We start from the raw sequence: 22127 nt of genomic DNA on the forward strand, positions 1-22127 counted from the left end.
CTGGGCTGGGGTCCGCAGTGCTGGAGGTTGCATCTGAGGGTGGGACAGGTCCTGGAGCCCAGGGTGTGAGGCCGGATTCGCTTTCCATCCACTTTGGTTGTGAGGTGGTTTCCTGCTGCCGCGGCCCTCAGAGAAGACACGCCCCCGCGTCTGTTTCAAGGGAACCAACACTTGGGTTCTTTAGGCTGTGGGAAGACCTGTAGAATTTTATCCCGGTTCGCTTATTGGGTGCTTTTCCAAAGGCGTCCATGTCTTTTCCTCCACTTTCCCATACCTTGGAAATGCATCCCCTCCCAGGACGACGCCCACTTTACCCAGGTGATGCCCAGAGCAGCGTTCTCTCTAGCCTTTTTTAAGTTCCTGAACGCCAGGCCCTGGTTTATGTCGCCCCAGTGCTTCTATCTGGATGTCCCAGGAGCCCGTCAGAGTCAGCATATTTCAAAGGAGCTTTACCTTATTATTTCCCTCGTCTTCTCCTGGCTTCCATATTTCCATTAGAGCGGCATCATCCACCCACCCTCACAGACCGGATACCATGTCCAGGGTGAAATCTTTAAAAAAAAAATGTCCGGAATCCAGCCCCTCCATTCCATTTCACCCCTAATGCCCTAGATTGGGCCATCCATCTCCCAGGACTATTTTCAATACTTAGAAACTGATTATTGACACTTCTTCCTCTATTCCAACCCACTTTCCGCACTGGCGGCAAGTACTGATTTACAAAATAAAAATCTGACCATATTACTCACCTGTTAAAAACTTTGATGGTTTCCCTTTGTCTGTATAATCATCGTGGACTTCAAAAATTTTCAATCTGGTTGAGCTCCACCCAGCCATTTCCTTTTTAGCAGCCTCCCTTCATTCGGCCCCGGAAACCTTATGTTCTCATGAAGCGCAGATGGAACGTTCTGAACACAGCACACACTTTAAGATGGTTGAACTTAGGGCCACAGAGAAATAAACTCCGAAGTTTCTCTCCCCGCTCCCTCCCCCCGTGCGTCCCTCCACCCCTCCCCCCCCACCCCCCCCCCCCCCCCCCCCGCCATATAACAGGGAGAAGGACAGTCTCGATTACTTTTCTTTGGAAAGTGACCTGAACTCCAAGGAGCAGGGGTATGGATTCAACAGTGTGGGTCTGAAAATTAGGGGAAGGGGGATTACCTGTCTCCTTGGAAAACTTTCTCTTCCTCTCTTCACCTCTCCTTCAATTAGTGACATCTTACCTATCAAATGTCACCTTTAAAGTAGAATTTATCACTTCATGTCTATGTCCCCACTGTACTAAATCAAAATGTCCTAAAACAATAGAAAATATTATGACCCCTACACGAGGATGACCCCAAATTTTGTGAGCTATTTCGTGTATGTTGTTCCTTCTGTGCTATCTAGTACATTAATATTTCTTTAATAGCACGTAAGTTGTACAGAATTATAATTTTTTACATATCTATTTTCCCTCACTGTACTCTGTGAACAGTAGGGACTATATTTTACTGATCTTTGTATCCCCAGTGCCTAGGACAGTCTGATACCCAATAAATAGTAAATGCCCAATAAATACTTGATAATGAATACATGTGAGAGTCATTATTTCTGACTCCTCTAAATTGGCAGCCATTGAAGGCAGGATTCAATTTTATTCATTTTATCCCTAGACCCTAATACAATGTTTGGCATATATTGTTTCCAATTGGTGTTTGCTGTCTTTAAATGAATTTTACATATTCCACTCTCATTACTATGGTTTAGTGTTTTATGTTGGTCACTGATAGAAAATTTAAAGCCAGAAGAGGCCTTATCATCTAATACAATCCCTTAATTTCCTACAGATGAACCAAGAGAGGTTGGGTGATTTACCCATAGCAACTAGCAAATGCTGGATCTAGATCCAGGTTTTCAGACTTCTTAGGCTAGCTATACTTTGTTACTTATATTGAATTTGTGAAACAGCTTTTACCACTTTCATTTTTTTAAACAACGCCTGCAAGGGGACCTCATTATCCAATATTAGTTTCAACAAGCGTTTTTGGTATACCTACTCTGTAAAGAGACATTTGAGGCTCCTGTTCTTAAATTTGAAATCTTATGGAGAGGCTCATAACCTAGTGTTGATAAAAATATCATTTGGCAAGAGAAACCAGTTTTGTTTCTCTTTGAGTAGGATTTTTTTTTGTGTGCACCGCACGGCTTACCAGATCTCAGTTCCCGGACCAGGGATTGAACCCAGGCCATGGCAGTGAAAGCCCGGAATCGTAACCACTAGGACACCAGGGAACTCCCAGGAATTTTTTAAGTTGGAAATTTTACCTCATTTTATTTCACCCTCAATTTTACATTTAATAGTTTAAACAGTTTTATTATAGATCCTTAAATGTAACTTTTATTTTATTTCTAGGTGTTCCTGTCTTTTCTATTAATTTCACTCTCTGTAGTCTTCATCAGCAGCTGTGGTTTAATCATTCAGTAAAAGAGAAGAATCATTAACTAGGAGAAAATGTCAAATCTAAAAATGAAAGAGGCAGCCCTTATCTATCTTGACAGAAGTGGAGGCCTCCAAAAGTTCATAGACAATTGCAAATCCTACAGTGGTATGTTCAGCAAAGTTGACTTTATTTTAGAAACTTTGAAGTCCTACGTATAACTGTCCTCATTTTTATACTTGTGTATTTTTACAGATTCAAAACAAAGTTATGCTGTCTATCGATTCAGTATTTTAATAAATCCCTCTGATATTATTGAGTTGGATGCTGAACTTGGAAATCATATTTTACACCAGCCTTTAAAAGCTGCTCAAGTTTTTCAATCAGTAAGTTAAAGAAAGAGATAATTTTATGCCACATGGAATTTTTGCTAACTTCTTTGATTTTTTGTTTGAAATCACAGGTCTGTTTTATTGCTGTTAAGACTCTCTCATTAATTGAACAATTACAGACTGAAGCTCAAGTAAGTATTAGTTAAATTTAACAAAGAAAACTAAGGCACAATACTTTCAAGATACGTTGTAAATAAATATTTTTATATTCATATATATTTTTTGTTTAAACATATTTTCAAAGTTTAATAAATTATCTTACATATGCATCTTTACTTCCTGTTTTATCACTTATAACATTAAACACTTTTATAATAAAACATTTCAAACATACCCCCAAATAAAGAGAATAATACAGTGAACCTCCATATATCTATCACGCAGATTTAATCGTTTGCAATATTTTGCCATACTGGCATCGTCACTTTTTTTCTGAAATGTTTTAAAGCAAATCTTTAAAATACATTCTGTATTTCACCCCTACATACTTCGGTATGTATCAACCTCTAAAAATTGTGGACATTTTTGTTATATAACCACAATGCCATTATTACCATTTACAAAAAAAAAAATAATTCCTTGGTATCATCTAATATCCAGTCCATATTGAAATTTACCCAGTCAGGGTCTCAAGACTGTCTCACAATTGATGTGTTCAAGTCAGGACTAAAACAAGGTACACACATTATAACTGGTTCTTACATCTCCCTAAGTCCCTTTTAATCTAGAGCCATTTCCTCCCCCTCCTTTTTTATGCCACTGAATTTTTGAAGAAGCTAGTTAATTGTCCTGTAAAATGTCTCATCTGGACTTGTCTGATTATGTTCTTGTAGTATTTAACTTATACCCCTAGACACCAAATTTCTGGAAAAAAAGTTGGCTCTAAAGACTTGCTTAGATTCAAATTCAACTCATTTTGATGAGAATATATCATAGTGTCATGTGTTTCATACTGCCCTACATTAGGAGAACTGTCCTATTTGTTATCCCACTTTTAGCAATGCCACAATTGAGCAGTGGGTGCAGATGATGTCAGTCTGATTCCTCCAATATACAGTCTCCCATCAACTGTCACCTAATGGTTTTCGCAGCTATTGATAGTCACTGCCTAGATTCCATTATTTCATTAGGAGTTTCAAAATTGTGATTTTCCCAATTTTAGCAAACTTTCTATATTTACTGGCTGAAACTATCCTGTAAGAGAGGTTTTTCCTCTCATCAACTATTTGGTTACCCTGCAATACAATTTGTACAGGAAAAGTAGAAGGAATGTTTGATTCTTTCCATCTATAAATTTTCATAGTGATGAGTTGAAATATAACAGCCTCCAATGATGACCAATATTTTTTGTTTGTTTTTCCTTTTTTAGATTATGAGGAATTACATGAATTTTTAAATATATCTGATAGGTTTCAATGAATCTTTGTCATTCTTTTTGATGCCTATATTATCTAACTTTGGTCATTGGGAGCTCCTTAAAGTTTGTTCTTATGTCCTTTTGACACATTTCATTAGTTTTTAAGCCCCCCTGGTTTCTATCACAAGGAGATGTACAAGGAGGTCCATCTGGTGTATTTTCTGCCCCATGGAATCAGCCATTTCCCCTAAGGAGCTCTGGTTCCTTTTCATGAGAAATTATATTTAGAGATCTGGGCACTAGAAGTGTTTGTTGCTATTGAGTTGTCATTGTTTTATAAATAAGTCTTTTCAGTGAATATAGCGAGAAATGTGTATTTTTAAAGAAAAATGAGTTCATAATGATATTTTCAATTAAAATATCAGATTATAAGGATTTTGCATCTTTAATTTTATATTTAAATCACTTTTCTCTTAATGCTCAAAAGATTGTTTCCTAATACTACTAACAAATTATCTGTTTGATTTAACCTACAAATATACTTACTATATTGTAATGTAAGTCCAATTGGATCTGCAATTTTTATTAATACTATTTTTGTGTTCTTATTAGATTAATATACTGCTGAAGTTAACACATTTACCTCCTCTGCCAAGTTATAGTCTTGATCTTTGTGAGTTTCCGCTTGATTATACATCTCAAAGATTTTATATGATGCAAGGAATTGTGATTGCAATGACAACTGTAACCAAGTATACACAAGGTGCAAGATTTCTTTGTTCAGATGAAGCATGCCCTCTTTCAAAAGGTAAATATTAAAATGTAAAATCAAAGCAATTTATTGTTTAATCTTAAATCATGTTTACAATTAGTTTAAAAAACATTCACAGCATAGAAAGAATGGAGTAAAATTAGGTGTCTCCTAATGTTTACAAGTCTGCTTTGCATAATCTTGAAATTCGTTCTTTCTTCCACACCTCTCCCCTATAATTTAACAGATGCTCTTGTGTTGCTGGAGTACTTGTTTTTCTCACACGCTGTTTCATGACTGTTCATGCTGTTCCCTCTCCATGTAATGTCCTCTCTCAACCCTTTGGCTTAACTTCCATGACATCTTTTCCATTCATCCCCACCTCTTATTGGGTTGGATGCCTCTCCTCTCTTCTCTCTGAACACTTTGTATATGAATACTGCATATTGAAATTATCTGTTTCTTATTGCCACCTATTGAAATTGTGTGCTTAAGTATCCATATCACCAGTGCCTGGCAAGAAATAGCCATGCAATAAATGTTAATTGAACTGCTATGAACCCACATGCAAAACTGATTTAATTGTATGTTGAATTAGATTCATTTTAAAGGATTGAAAATGGAAAGCTAAATCTGAAGGCAAATTTAGCTTAACTGTTTTCTTTCAGGATTTCAGTATATAAGAGTGCATGTACCTGGTGCTACAGAGTCTGCAACAATAAGAAATGACTTTTTGTGTAATCTATGTTCATCTTCACTTCAAGAAGACAGAAAATTTAGAGTACTTGGTGGTAAAAAATGCATTTACGTTTTACAATTACAATTTTTAAAATAATGTCTGATATTTTAATGTGGAAATTAAATTGAATATATATTCTAATAACTGATTCTTTTTTACTCTTTGCCTTAAGATAAACAGATAGTTGAAATAATCACCACAAAGGCACTTCGTGCTTTTCAAGGATATTCTAACAACCAGCCATTTAGGTTTCAATCTCTCACAGTCTTCCTCAGAGGTAAGTTCTATTTGCACTAAAATATATAAACTATATAATTGACTTGTTTATGCTTATATATTATAAATGGTACTTCAAAAGCTTGAAAATAATAGGTCTTCTCTTTCTTGAGTATTTTAAAGAGTCCTATTTAGCTAATGTAGCAATTATTCATTCAGTCATACAACATTCACTTAAGATATTAGCACCTGCTATGTCTCAAGCACTATGCTAAGTCTCAGGGTCACAATTATTTACAGTAATAATCTCCCATTATTGTATGTGTATGTCTTATATAAATATTGGAGTTATTGTTTTAAACTATAAGCTTCAGGAGGGTAGGGACTTGGGTTTTTTACTGCACATAGTAAAAACTCAATAAATGTTTGTTAAATCAATGAATGAGCATTGACATATGATTAACTGTTGAGAACTGCATGGGTAAAGACCTGTGAGTAGACAGATTCTGCCATAAAGGAGGAAATCATTATCAGTATCAATCACCCATGGAAGAGTGAGTCATAGTTGAGAAGCCAGAACTGTGAAAATGAGGATGGGGTTCAGTCTCTTTTCTTGGGCTAAAATTGGAAGAATTAAACTTTTCGTAAAGAGAGATCTTGAATGTCAACCATGTGTAGCAAACTCAAGGGTTAGAAAGCGGAGACTCAAACAAGAAGTCTTTTCACCATGGCCTGGCAAGGACAAGGCAGGCATGTAAGCCCAGATGATAATAGGTAATTTTTAATATCAATTACTATGTGCCAGGCACTTTTACATATATTAACTCATTTAGTCACAGCAACTCTTTCAAGTAGGTTCTATTGTTATCTCCATTTTACAATGTAGAAATGGACACACAGAGAAGTTAAGTAACTTTTCCAAGGTTACACAGCTAGTACATGGCACAGCCATGATTCAAACTCAGGCATTCTAGCTTCAAAGTCTATGATTTTAACTACTTAATTCTATTATATACAAACCATACATTACACTATAAAAATTTAAGTGACTATCCAACTTATATTTTAGCAGAAAACCCTTTCTTCTAATAAACTCTTAATAGAACCCAAATACATTTTTAAAAGTTAAATTAATAAAAGCAGGCCTTTGGGGGTTCTCAGCAGAGATACCCAGACTTTCCAGCCTCCTAGCCTTCCTCTTGACCCTTTTTTGACTTCAGGACACATCCACGATTCCAAGGAACAGTTGAAAAATGATTTGCTTTAATTTTCTCCTTGTAATTCATACTGTATCCTTCATGGGTTTTTTGGGGGGTGGGACAGGGGGAATGTTTGTTTATTTGGTTTGGGGTTTTTATTTTCTCAAATCTTGGGGCTGATTCTTCCCATCTAGTTCTACAGGGTATATCAATATGCTCTCCGGCTCTAAAAGAGACAGAGAGACAGAGAGATAGAGAGAGAAACAGAGAGGAAGAAAGAAATGGAGATCAGTGTTTGATCACAGAGGGAAGTTAATCCTTGCTCCTCCTTGTAAGCCTTTCTTTCACAGTTTTACAACCATCCAAATTCTAACTGTATAATGGAGGCTCAAGATTTTTAGCGTATGTTTTTTAGAATAAATTTTGAACTTGTGCAAAAGCTTTGCTCAGTCTGTAGAGGTGAGAGAGGAACCTAGTAAATTGTCTTTTGGGTAGACTTTATTTATTTATTTATTTTGATTCAAAAGAGTTTATTTGTATTACAAATGGATACATTTTCATTGACGGTATTTGTTTTTCTTTTTTTTAAATTAATTTTTGTTGGAGCATAGTTGCTTTACAATGTTGTGTTAGTTTCTACTGTACAGCAAAATGAATCAGCTATACATATACATGTATCCCCTCTTTTTTGGATTTCCTTCCCACTTAGGTCACCACAGTGCATTAAGTAGAGTTCCCTGTGCTGGGTAGACTTTAGACATGGGCAGACCCAGATGGGAATTTCAGTTCTGCTACTTAACTACTTAGCCTGGTGCAAATCACTTAACCTCTCAGTTTCTTCATATATAAAGTGGGGATAACAATATCTGTCTTATAGTTTACAATTAGATAATGTGTATAAAAGTGACTTGCCTATATTATAGACTGTGAATAATACTTTTTAAAATGATTTTCTTCCCAAATAAAATTATTACTTATAAGGTCATTTTTATTAACATCTCTTGTCATTTAATGGAAAGATGTTTCATTTTTAACACAATGATCTTATTTTGCCTTTTGACTATTATAGGAGACTATCTAGTTGCTATGTCACATGCTTCTTGAAGTTAATTCATCACCTATAAGTATCAAAATTTATCAGCAACAAAATTTTCTCAATTTATATTATTAATGCCACTTAATATGCATAGTATACTAAACAAAAGTAACTACTTAGCAACTAACTGAACTACTAAATTGTTGCTGGTTTTATTTGTTTTTAATTTTTAATTTTATATTGGAGTATAGTTGATTAACAATGTTGTGATAGTTGCAGGTGTACAGCAAAGTGATTCTGCTATACATACACATGTATCTATTCTTTTTCAAATTCTTTTCCCATTTAGGTTGTTACATAGTATTAAGCAGAGTTCCCTGTGTTATACAGTAGGTCCTTGTTGGTTATCCATTTTAAATACAGCAGTGTGTACATGTCAATCCTACACTCCCTAACTATCCCTTCTCCCCCCACGTCCCCCCTGGTAGCCATAAGTTCATTCTCTAAGGCTGTGAGTCTGTTTCTGTTTTGTAAATAAATTCATTAGTATCATTTCTTTTTAGATTCCACATATAAGCAATATCATATGATAGTTCCCTTTCTCTGTCAGACTTACTTCATTCAGTATGACAATCTCCAGGTCCATCCATGTTGCTGCAAATGGCATTATTTCACTCTTTTTAATGGCTGAGTAATATTCCATTGTATATATGTACCACATCTTCTTTATCCATTCCTCTGTCGATGGACATTTAGGTTGCTTCCGTGTCTTGGCTATTGTAAACAGTGCTGCAATGAACATTGGAGTGCATGCATCCTTTTGGACCATGTTCCTCTCCAGATATATGCCCAGGAGTGGGATTGCAGGATCATATGGTAGTCCTATTATTAGTTTTTTAGGGAACCTCCATACTGTTCTCCATAGTGGTTGTATCAATTTACATTCCCACCAGCAGTGTAGGAGGGGTCCATTCTCTCCACACCCTCTCCAGAATTTGTTGTTTGTGGATTTTTTTGATGATAGGCATTCAGACTGGTGTGAGGTGGTATCTCATTGTAGTTTTGATTTGCATTTCTCTAATAATTAGCAATGTTGAACATCTTTTCATGTGCTTCTTGACCATCTGTATGTCTTCTTTGAAGAAATGTCTATTTAGGTCTTCTGCACATTTTTTGATTGGGTCGTTTGTTTTGATGATATTAAGCTGCATGAGCTATTTGTAAATTTTGGAGGCTAATCCCTTGTCAGTCACATCATTTGCAAATATTTTCTCCCATTCTGTGGGTTGTCTTTTCATTTTGTTTATGGTTTCTTTTGCTGTGCAAAAGCTTTTGAGTTTAATTAGGTCCCATTTGTTTATTTTTGTTTTTATTTCCATTACTCTGGGAGATGGATCGAAAAAGATATTGTTGTGATTTATGCCAGAGAGTGTTCTGCCTGTGTTCTCCTCTAAGAGTTTTATAGTGTCCAGTCTCACATTTAGGTCTTTAATCCGTTCTGAGTTTATTTTTGTGTATGGTGTTAAAGAATGTTCTAATTTCATTTATGTATATGTAGCTGTCCAGTTTTTCCAGCATCATTTACTGAAGAGACTGTCTTTCCTCCATTGTATAGTCTTATCTCCTTTGTCATATATTAAGTGACCATAGGTGCATGGGTTTATTTCTGGGCTTTCTATCCTGTTCCATTGATCTATATTTCTATTTTTGTGCCAGTACCATACTGTTTTGATGACTAGAGCTTTGTAGTATAGTCTGAAGTCAGGAAGCCTGATTCCCCCAGCTCTGTTTTTCTCAAGATTGCTTTGGCTATTTGGGGTCTTCTGTGTCTCCATACAAATTTTAAGATTTTTTGTTCTAGTTCTGTGAAAGATGCCACTGGTAATTTTATAGGGATTGCATGGAATCTGTAGATTGCCTTGGTTAGTATAGTCACTTTGACAGTATTGATATTAATGCCACTCAATATGTATATTATACTAAACAAAAGTAAATACTTAGCAACTAATTGAACTACTGAATTGTTACTGGTTTTAGATCTTTGAACCATATGATCATGTAAAAGTTTCGTTTAGTAAATAGTTATTTTCTTTTGTGTTTAACAATTTTAGATGAATTAGTGAATGAAATGAATATAGGAAATGAGTATAAGATTATTGGAATTCCAACCTGTGTAAAAACATCACAAACTGCTCTCTGTATAGAGGCAAATAATATCACTTTTTTCAATCCAAAAGGTAAGAAAAATGTTAGTATCATATATTAACAAATATTTAAATTTAAATCCATTTGTTCAGGAAATAAGTATTGGTTGCCTATGTGCTGGACACTCTTCAAAGCACTAGGGATACAGTTGTGATGAGGACAGTCAGGGTTCCTACTCTTAAATCATATGGTAGACAGTCAATAAATCTGTAAACTAATTAATAAGACAATTTTAGATAATAAATGCTGCAAAGGAAATAAAGCAAGATAATGTGAAACCTTGCCCACAGGAAGGACTCCTTTCTTTTGGCTAAACCTTATTTAGATTTTTTTTTTTTTTTTTTTGGTGGTACGCAGGCCTCTCACTGCTGTGGCCTCTCCCGTTGCAGAGCACAGGCTCCAGACACGCAGGCTCAGCGGCCATGGCTCACGGGCCCAGCCGCTCCACGGCATGTGGGATCTTCCTGGACCAGGGCACGAACCTGTGTCCCCTGCATCGACAGACGGACTCTCAACCACTGCGCCACCAGGGAAGCCCCTAGATTTTTTTTTTTAATAATTACCAACAAGAAAAATGTTTTAAGATGCCAAGAGTTAGAGATTAGTTTAAAGGTTTTTCTGTCCAGCCCTTTGTTTTCTAACTAAGTAACTGTTGTGGTCTGAGAAAAAGAGCCGAATAAAATGGCATCCTTTTCCTCAGCTGAGTTTTGAACCAATCGAGAAATAAGACAAAAGAGAAAGGCAGTTGGTCCCCAAAATATCACCCTTATTACTGATAATTTCCTTGCAACCTAATTAAGAATTAAGTAAACAAAAGCGGAGAGCAGACCTACTCTTAACTTGGCACACAAATATCTAAATATAGGACAGGCTATTTAAATCTTAAATAATGGAGTTAGATTTTTTTTTCTATTCCCTAGATAACCATCTGCAATAACAGAGGCCCAAGTTGAATTTAAATGCAATGGATTCTAGATACCTCTGCTTATTTTGAAGAGAAAGTTTTATTTATTTATTTATTTTTTGGCTGCGATGTGTGGTTTGTGGGGATCTTAGTTCCCCGACCAGGGATCGGGCCCATGCCCCCGGCATTGGAAGCACAGAGTCCTAACCACTGGACAACCAGGGAATTCCTGAGAAAAACTTCTTAAAAGAATAAAAGTATTGAAGAAAGAAACTACTAATGAACAATAGGCATTTTAAAGATATTTAAAATATTTTCTGCTGTGAAGTGCTTTAAGATTTACTGATTTGGTGGCAGAACATGATATATATGTAGGTGAAGTGTACTTTCTCCTGCTGAACTCCAGAATTAGGCAGATTTAACCACCCAAATGTGGCAAGAGCTACACTAATGTAGGCCTCCCTTGGTCCATGGGCATTGATGAGTAGAAGAAATCATTGCCCTGTGATGACAGCCTAAGAGGAAGGAGAAAGGGACTGGGTTACATGTGCGCAGCTGTTTCTCCCAAACTGACCAACTGGATTAAAACACTCATCTCTTTCAGGAGTTGGACAGAATAAGGTAGTGGAGAAGGTCTAGAATGTTACAGTATATGTTGAAGTAGTAGAGTATAAATCTCCCCTTTTAACAGCAATAATCAAATATTTCCCATTCTGCTTTTTAGACCTCACTAAAGGTGATAATATTTCAAACATAGATATGTAGAAGCAAACACTGCAGCACAAGAGCCCCATGATCTGGCTTTGCTCACATAGGTCTTAAAAGGAAAAAAATGAGAGATTTGCTTGCAACCCACAGCCAGTCTATGTGGGCACAGAGGTTGACTGCTTCTTCTTACTGCATTCCTTGGGATAGAAATGATAGACCAGAGTGACCTCTGATCATAATTTAATATCATTGTAATAATTTGAATGTGGCATCATTAAAAGAACTGCAATTTGATAATATTTTAGATAAATGGAATTAGTATAATATCATTTTCTTGTTTTAAAAAACTCTTTTTAACATATATGTAATATTTACTTTCAGTTCCTTCAGGAATTAGCGACAATTTCAGGTGTCTCCTCTCTTTGACTTCCAGCTCGTACTGGAAGTTTACAGCAATACTTGCCAATGTCTTTGCATCACAAATTGTTCCTCCTGGGACTTACAATTTGCTCAAGCTCTGTTTGTTGATGAGTCTAGTACAGACAAGTGACCGTAACAAGGAACTGGAAGATTGCCTGGATCTTTTAATTATAACAAGTGATATTCTACTCGTAGACAGGTAAAATATATGACATTATGAATTGGTCACAGATTTGCATACATCTTTTCCATGAGCAAGACAAATATTTGGAATTTATCTGAGCAGTATAAATATTTAAATAAACTTTTATCAATGAAGTTCAAAACTTTTTAAAACATGAATTGAGAAATGGGATATTTGCTTTCAACATTTTGAGAATCTAACCACTCGAAGTTTCAACTTGTTTCCCCACTCAGACCTTTTTAAATAAATGGCTTCTTTGCAGGCTTCCTTGTCCTCCATTCCCTAGATCAGTGTTCTGCTTTTGTACTTTGTTTTCACTTCAAAATAATCTCCCCGCTAGAGCTAACAAGCTGTTTTCTTCTTTTTCTTCAAGATTCCATTCAGTAGTATTGATTCGCTGTGCCCAAATAAGGCTGTTAAAAGTGCCAAAATTACTGTTTTGGGGGTGTCACTCTAACCTTGGAGTAAGCCTCTACTCAGCATATTGGGGCTCCCCACTAGCAAGTACCCTTTTTAAAAAGTTACTTAAATGTGCAAAAAGCTAGGAATAAGCTTCATATATTAAAATCATGTATGCAAATATAAAGCAAAAACAAATTTATAGAATGAATTTTAAATTAAAAAAATAAAATTCAAATTAGCTCTAACTTAATTGGACAGATGATGTTTTGCTAAAATTAAAATTAAATCACAATGTAAGTATAGTGCTAACTGCTACAGATTGCACCAATTTAATCTTACACTAATGAGCATGAGAATATTTGTTTCCTAACAGCCTCACCAACACTGGGTATTATCAAACTTTAAAATTTTGCCATTTGATGGATGGAAAGTGGTATTTTATTTTAATTTGCATTTCTTTAACTAGAAGTAAGTTTTAGCATCATTTAGAATTTGTTAAACACTTATTATTTTTCTATGAACTCCTTGACCATTGTCCATTTTTTAAATTAAGTTGTTTATTTCTTACTGATTTGTGATACCTCTTGTAAATTAAAGCCTTTGTCTCTTTTTCTGTTTGTCATTAATCTTTTCCTGTGGTATTTGGGGCTGTATGAGAGATTTGGTGTTTTGTTTTGTTTTTCAGGTAAAATTTACATAAATAAAGTGAAGTAATCAGATCTTAGGTATACAATTCGATGAGTCTTGACAGATGACATACACTCCTATAGCCATCACCTCAATAAGATATGGACCATTTCCATTTTCCTTTATCTTGGAAAGGTCCTTCATTCTCTCTTCCAATTAGTTCCTATCTCCGCGGGTGATTTCTGTCACCATAGGTTAATCTTCCTGTTCTTGAACTTCGTATAACTAGGATCATACAGTGCACACTCTTTTGGGTCTAGCTTCTTTCGCTTAACATGTTTTTTGTTTTTTGTTTTGTGATACGCGGGCCTCTCACTGTTGTGGCCTCTCCCGTCGCGGAGCACAGGCTCCGGACGTGCAGGCTCAGCGGCCATGGCTCACGGGCCCAGCTGCTCCGCGGCATGTGGGATCTTCCCGGACCAGGGCACGAACCGGCGTCCCCTGCATCGGCAGGCGGACTCTCAACCACTGTGCCACCAGGGAAGCCCCTATTAACATGTTTTTGAGATTGGCCCTGTTGTGTGTATCAGAATTTCATTGTTTTTATTGATGAGTAGTGTTCCATTATATGAATATACCAGAATTTGTTTATCTGTTCTCCTCGTGATAGACATTTGGGTTTTGCATGTTTTGTTTTGGTTTTTTTTCATTATTAAAGCAAAGTCCTAGGACAGGGCATGGCACACAGAAGATGATCAATTGCTATTTGATGAATGAATCAATGAATGGATTTGTGGGGGTTTTTTGGCTGCGTTTTGGGTCTTCATTGCTGCGCGTGGGCTCTCTCTAGTTGCAGCAAGCAGGGGCTACTCTTAGTTGCGGTGTGCGGGCTTCTCATTGCAGTGGCCTCTCTTGTTGCAGAGCATGGGCTCCAGTAGTTGTGCCCATGGCCTCAGTAGTTGTGGCTCGCAGGCTCCAGAGTCCAGGCTCAGTAGTTGTGGTGCACGGGCTTAGTTGCTCCAAGGCATGTGGGATCTTCCTGGACCAGGGCTTGAACCCATGTCCCCTGCATTGGCAGGCGGATTCTTAACCACTGTGCCACCAGGGAAGCCCTGGGTTTTGCATGTTTTGACTATATAAGTAAGGCTGCTATAAACATCTCTTGTATAAGTCTTTTTGTAGACTTAGGTTTTTATTATCTTGGGTAAATACCTAGGAGTGGAATTATTGTGTCATAAGGTAGGTTTATATAACTTTATAAGAAACTGCCAAACAGTTTTTTAAAGTGGTTTTACAATTTTACATTCCTAACAATGAGTTAAGTTTCCAGTTGTTTCTATCCTCACCAACATCCAGTGTGGTCAGTCTTTCTCAATTTAGCCATTCCAGTATATGTGAAATGGTGTCTCACTACAGTTCTAAGTTGCATTTCCTTGATGACTACTGATTCAAGCTCTTTTTCATGTGCTTATTAGTTACTCATGTATCTCCTTTTCTGAAGTGTCAGGTCCTTTGTTCACTTTTAACTGGGGCTCTTCCAGATGCACATCCATTGTCACATATGTATCATGAAATTTTTCTCCCAGTCTAAAGCTTGAGTTATTTTCTTAAAGATATCTTTGATGAGCAGTCCTTTTAGTTTAGGTTATTATTTTCTTTTATGTTTAGTGTTTTCTGGGTTCTGTTTAAGAAATCTTTGTCTACCCCAAGGTCATGAAAATATTCTTTTATGTTTTCTTCTAGAAGTATTTGTTTTTACATTGGTCTGTTTTCTATTACAAGTCAATTTTTGTATGTGATACAAGGTAGGAGCCAAGATTAATATTTTTCCTATGCATTTATCTAATTTTTCCATACCATTTGTTTAAAAGACTTTCCTTTCCCCATTGAATTGCTTTGCTACCAATGTTGCAAATTAGTTGAACTGGTTATAAACAGTGGTTACAAACTGGTTATAAACAATTTTAGGTGTAAAATTGAACTGGGTATATATCTATTTAAACGTTCTTTTCTGTTATTTTGACCTTTATGTCTATAATTATGCCTCACATTCTTGATTATTGTAGCTCTATATTAAGTTTTGAATCAGGTAGTGCAACTTTATTCTTCATTTTTAAGATTTGTTTGCACTATTTTAGGTCGTTTACATTTTCTTATAAAGTTTAGAATCGCTTCCCTGGTGGTACAGTGGTTGAGAGTCTGCGTGCCGTTGCAGGGGACACAGGTTCGTGCCCCGGTCTGGGAAGATCCCACATGCCGCGGAGCAGCTGGGCCCATGAGCCATGGCCGCTGAGCCTGCGCGTCCGGAGCCTGTGCTCCGCAATGGGAGAGGCCACAACGCGTACCGTAAAAAAAAAAAAGAAAAAAAGTTTAGAATCTATATGTTAATACCAGCCTCCATCCCCATCACCCCAAAAGAGCCTTTAAGGATTTTGATGGAACTGCATTAAACTTATAGATCAATTTGGGAAGAATTTACATCTTAACAATGTTGAGTCTTCCAATCTGTGAATATGGTATATATCTCCATTTATTTAAATCTTAATTTCTTTCAGCAATGTTTTGTAAAGGTCATGCACATAATTTAAGTTGATTTCTAAGTATTTGGTATTTTTGATGCTATGAAAAATGGTAGTGTTTTATTAATTTTATTTTTCAAATATTTGCTGTGAGTATATGGAGATACAATTGATTTTTGTATTTGGATCTTTTACTCTGTGACCTTGTATGAGTAGTTCAAAAAATTCCTCAGCTGATTCCAATGATTAGCCAAGTTTGAGGCCCATTGTTCTATATAACTAGGTTCTCAGCCTGACTGCATGTTAGAATCATCTGGGATAATATTAAAAAAAAATGTATGGGGCTTCCCTGGTGGCGCAGTGGTTAAGAATCTGCCTGCCAATGCAGGGGACACGGCTTCGAGCCCTGGTCTGGGAAGATCCCACATGCCGCGGAGCAACAAAGCCCGTGCGCTACAACTACTGAGCCTGCGCTCTAGAGCCTGCGAGCCACAACTACTGAGCCCGCGGTTCGCAACAAGAGAAGCCACGACAATGAGAAGCCCACGCACCACAACGAAGCGTGGCCCCCACTCACTGCAACTAGAGAAAGCCCATGCGCAGCAACGAAGACCCAACACAGCCAAAAATAAATAAATTTATTAAAAAAAATTATGACTGTGGCTCACCCCTAGTGATTCTAATTTACATCGTTTGGGATGGGGCTTGGCATTAGAATTTTTAAAAAACCCCAGGCAATTTTTTTTTGTTAAGAAGTATAATTGACATGCAATATCATGTTCGTGTACATCATAGTGATTCAATATTTATATATATTTCAAAATGGTCACCACAATAAGTCTAGTTACCATCTGTCACCATACAAAGTTATTACAATATTATTGACCATATTCTCTATGCTGTACCTTATATCCTCGTGACATTTATTTTATAACTAGAAGTTTGTACCTCTTAATCCCTTTTACTTATTTCACTTTCCCAATCCCCCTCCCCTCTGGCAACAAGTTTGTTTTCTATATCTATTCTGTCTTGTTTTGTTTGTTCTTTTTTTTTTTTTTAGATTCCACATATAAGTCAAATCGTATATAACAATTATCTTTTTCTATCTGACTTACTTTACTTAGCATAATACCCTCTAGGCCCATCCATGTTGTCACAAATGTCAAGATTTCATACTTTTTATTGCTGAATAATATTCCATTATATATATATACCACATCTTCTTTATCAATTCATCTATTCATAGACACTTAGCTTGTTTCCATATCTTGGCTATTGTAAATAATGCTGCAATGAACATAGGGGAGCATATATCTTTTCTAATTAGTGTTTTTGTTTTCTTTGGATTAATACCCAGGAGTGGGATTGCTGGATCATATGGTAACTCTATTTTTAGTTTTTTGAGGAACCTCCTTACTGTTTTCCACAGTGGCTGCAACAATTTACATTCCCACCAACAGTGTATAAGTAGTCCCTTTTCTCCACATTCTTGCCAACGCTTGGGTTGTTTTTTGTTGTTTTTTTTGTCTTTTTGATAACAGCCATTCTGACAGGTGTGATGTGATATCTCATCATGGTGTTGATTTGCATTCCCCTGATGAGTAGTGATTTGACCGTCTTTTCATGTGCCTGTTGGTTCCCCAGGTAATTTTAATGTGAGCTAGGGTTGAGAACCACTGCTCTATAGGCTTGCAAATTTTCTTTCTAAATCTTACTCACCCATATTGTATATCTTCAAATTAGCATCTAAATTCTTTGGAATGACACATACACTAGACATTTTATAGCATCTGCCTATCCACATTTAAGAGATACTGCTTCACCCTCTTTGTACCATGTCTCTATTCATCATAGTAGATTGCACCAGCAAGCTATGATTTCTGTGGCAAGGATTTAAAAGCTAAGCTAAGATAATCATATTCCTTTCTTATAATTTAAATTTGAGAAATGAAGAGCTTGAGGCAATTGGCAAAGAGATTAGAAAGCAAAAGGATGTATCAAGAGTTATCTTGATACATAGGTAACAGGGGTAGTCATGATGAACTATTGGCAAGCCTAAATGCAAAAATTTTGAATAAACGAAAGAAAGCAATTCATAAAAAAAGGAAGTCGCCGTTCAAATGTCATTTCTCTATAGCTTTCTCTGACTTCCATCCAGGAGGAAATAATGATCTTTTATGGATGTCCTCATGACATTATGTTAGTACTTATCACATCGTGTTTTAGTTTTTTGTTTACATCTCTCTAGGCTGTGAGCTTTCCAAGTTAAGGACCAAATCTCATATATATATATTGTTAATAACCTGAGACAATACATAGCAAAGACAAATTCTTTTTTTTAATTAATTAATTATTTTTTGCTGCATTGGGTCTTTGTTGCTGCGTGTGGGCTTTCTCTAGTTGCAGCAAGCAAGGGCTACTCTTCGTTGCAGTGAGCGAGGGCTACTCTTCGTTGTGGTGCATGGGCTTCTCATTGGGGTGGCTTCTCTTGTTGTGGAGCACAGGCTCTAGGCGTGTGGGCTTCAGTAGTTGTGGCATGCGGGCTCAGTAGTTGTGGCTCACAGGCTCTAGAGCACAGGATCAGTAGTTGTGGCACACAGGCTTAGTTGCTCCGCGGCATGTGGGATCCTCCCGGATCAGGGCTCGAACCCGTGTCCCCTGCATTGGCAGGAGGATTCTTAACCACTGCACCACCAGGGAAGTCCTACATATACGTTTTTATCCATAACACTAGTGCTCAATAGACATTGAATCAAATTAAATCTAATTGTGTAGCTATTATACATTATGACTTCTGAAAATCAAATATTAAATAAGTAATATTTGTAATGAATAATGAATAAGTAATGAATAATTTATTTTTTCCCTTAGGCTTTTGAATTTTAGTATAAACCTTGTGCCCCGTGGTATACGTCATCCAGTCTCTACTGAAATTTTTCCTACTCTATCCAGGAATAAGTATGGAACTGGAGCAGTTAGCATTCAAGGTGGCAGTGCTTTGCTAGCTAAAGGTGGTATCTGCTTTATAGGAGACTTGGCTTCACACAAAAAAGATAAACTTGAACAGCTTCAATCAGGTAAACAGTATTTTTTCAAATTAATTTTCACCTGTTTAACTTATAGTCTTATCAGTGTCAAGGGGTTACTTAACAATTAAGATTGTATTGTACACGTTTTAGGAATAGAGAAATTATATTAAATGACATTTCTCATTTTACCTTTATAAATAAAAACAGAGGAATTTAATGTGCAAATGCATTATTTTAGGCTTTGCTCTCAGTTGTGCTAACACATGAGTTTGTATTAGACCAGATTTCTTTCCTTTTCTTGTCTTATTGCATTAGCTAGGACTTCCAATATGATGTTGAAAAACAGTGGTGAGAAGGAACATCCTGATCTTGTCTTGCTCCTGATCTTAACAGGAAAGTTTCACGCTTCTCACCATTGAGTATGATGTTAGCTGTAGGTTTTTTGTAGAAGTTCTCTTGCAAGTTGAAGGAATTTCGCTCTATTCTTAATCTACTAAGAGTTTTTTAATAATGCATTGGTGCTGAATTTTATCAAGTGCTTTTTCTACACCTATTGATATGATAATGTGATTTTTCAATCACATATTGAAAAATGTGATATGCCTGTTGATAAATGAATGCCTGTTGATATTATGGATTACATTAATCGATTTTCAAATGTTGAACCAGCTTTGCATACCTAACATAAACCCTACCTGGCTGTGGTGTATAATTCTTTTTATACATTGTTGGACTTGATTTGCTGTTATTTTGTTGAGGATTTTTGCCTGTATATTCACAAGAGATATTGGTCTGTAGTTTTCCTATAATACCTTTTGTCTGGTTTTAGTATTAGGATAATGCTGCTTGGGCCAGATTTATAACTAACAAGGATATGGACAGATAAGTATCGGGCCAAGAGAAGTTAGGGCCTTACACTCTTAGCATACCGGCAAGAATGTGCAGCAATACTCAGGGCACATAGTATATTGCCTCTCCCTACAAGAGAATGCAGAAATAGACCCACACTAGTATGCTTACTTGATTTTTTTTAATTTATGTATTTAATTTATTTATTTTTGGCTGTGTTGGGTCTTTGTTGCTGTGCGTGGGCTTTCTCTTGTAGCGGCGAGCAGGGGCTACTCTTTGTTGCGGTGCAAAGCCTTCTCATTGTGGTGGCTTCTCTCATTGCGGAGCACAGGTTCTAGGTGTGCGGGCTCAGTAGTTGTGGCTCGTGAGCTCTAGAGCACAGGCTCAGTAGTTATGGCTCGCGGGCTCTAGAGCGCAGGCTCAGTTGCGGCGCACGGGCTTAGTTGCTCTGCGGCATGTGGGATCTTCCCGGACCAGGGCTCAAAGCCGTGTCTCCTGCATTGGCAGGCGGGTTCTTAACCACTGCGCCACAGGGAAGCCCTGCTTACTTGATTTTTGACCACAGCATCAAAGCAAGAAAATGGACAAAGGAAAGTTTTTTCAACAAATGATAGTGGAACATCTGGCTATATATATGGAAAAAATTAATATTGACTCATACCTCACAACTGTATACAATAATTAATTAAAGATGGATCATAAACCTAAATGTAAAAACTAAAATTATATAGCTACTAGAAGAAAACATGGGAAATCTTCATGACCTTAGGGTAGGCAAAGATTTTTTAGACAAAACCCAGAAAGCAATAAACAGAAAATAATTGATGAATTGGACTTCATCAAAACTAAAAAGTTATACACATCAAAAAGGCCATTTAAAAAGTGAATAGGCAAGCAAAGAAAAAGAAAATAATTGCAATACATATATTTGACATAGGACATACACCTAGAACATAGAAACAATTCTAACAAGTCAGTAATTTGAAAAACAAAGAACCAGACAGCCTACAGAATGGGAGAAAATATTTGCAAAGGATGTGACTGACAAGGCTTAATCTCCAAAATATACTACAAACAGCTCATACAACTCAACAACAAAAAAACAAACAATCCAATCAAAAAATGGGCTGAAGACCTCAATAGACATTTCTCCAAAGAAGACATACATGGTCAACAGGCACATGGAAAGATGCTCAACATCACTAATTATTAGAAAAATGCAAATCAAAACTACAATGAGATACCGCCTCACACCAGTCAGAATGGCCATCATTAAAAAGTCTACAAATAACAAATGCTGGAGAGGATGTGGAAAAAACGGAACCCTCCTACAGAGTTGGTGGGAATGTAAGTTGGTGCAGCCACTATGGAAAACAGTATGGAGGCTCCTCAAAAAACTAAAAATAGAGTTGCCATATGATCCAGCAATCCCACTCCTGGGCATATATCCAGACAAAATTATAATTCAAAAAGATATTTGCACCCCTATGTTCATAGCAGCACTGTTCACAATAGCCAAGACATGGAAACAGCCTAAATGTCCCTTGACGGATGTATGGATAAAGAAGATGTACTTTGTCAATACTACTCAGCCATAAAAAAGAATGAAATAATGCCATTTGCAGCAACAGGGATGGACCTAGAGATTATCATACTAAGGGAAGTAAGGCAGACAGAAAAAGACAAATATCATATGATATCACTTATATGTGGAATCTAAAGTATGATACAAACGAACTTACCTACAAAACAGAAACAGACTCATAGACATAGAGATAAACCATAATGGAAAAGAATATAAAAAAGAACGTATATTTATGTATATATTTCTGTACAGCAGAAATTAACACAACATTGTAAATCAAACATTCTTCAACTTAAAAACACATACACACAAAGGACCCAGCAAAAAAATGGTCTAAAGACTTAGTGACTTCACAAAGGAATGTATACAAAATGACAAATAAGTGCATGAAATAGTGCTTAATATCATTAGTTGGATATTGGGGAAATGAAAAATAAACCACAATGAGATACCACTACTTACACATACTAGCAGGTGCTGCTTCATGGGTGGGGAATAAGAATAGCTCCCCCTAGAAGAGCCTGGCACTTGGTTAAAACTCTACTGTCACCATCTTCAAATTTTAAATGATTTTAGGGCTTCCCT

At 36.6% G+C, this 22127-nt stretch overlaps 1 protein-coding gene across 1 annotated transcript in view; it reads left to right on the forward strand.

The window, feature by feature from the left end:
• Positions 1 to 2494: 2494 nt before the first annotated feature.
• The window catches only part of MCMDC2 (minichromosome maintenance domain containing 2), a gene marked incomplete at its 5' end in the record, with an annotated part of 36370 nt that continues 16737 nt past the window's right edge, over positions 2495 to 22127 (forward strand). Inside the window, 9 exons of the mRNA XM_082858936.1 lie at positions 2495 to 2588; positions 2676 to 2806; positions 2884 to 2943; positions 4782 to 4977; positions 5589 to 5711; positions 5832 to 5936; positions 10222 to 10347; positions 12309 to 12546; positions 18951 to 19156. Coding sequence (XP_082715062.1) covers positions 2495 to 2588; positions 2676 to 2806; positions 2884 to 2943; positions 4782 to 4977; positions 5589 to 5711; positions 5832 to 5936; positions 10222 to 10347; positions 12309 to 12546; positions 18951 to 19156 — 1279 coding nt within the window. The remainder of the gene's footprint in view (positions 2589 to 2675; positions 2807 to 2883; positions 2944 to 4781; positions 4978 to 5588; positions 5712 to 5831; positions 5937 to 10221; positions 10348 to 12308; positions 12547 to 18950; positions 19157 to 22127) is intronic.

This window comes from Leucopleurus acutus (assembly GCF_964270905.1).
Source record: "Leucopleurus acutus genome assembly, chromosome: 17".
Lineage (NCBI taxonomy): Eukaryota > Metazoa > Chordata > Mammalia > Artiodactyla > Delphinidae > Leucopleurus > Leucopleurus acutus.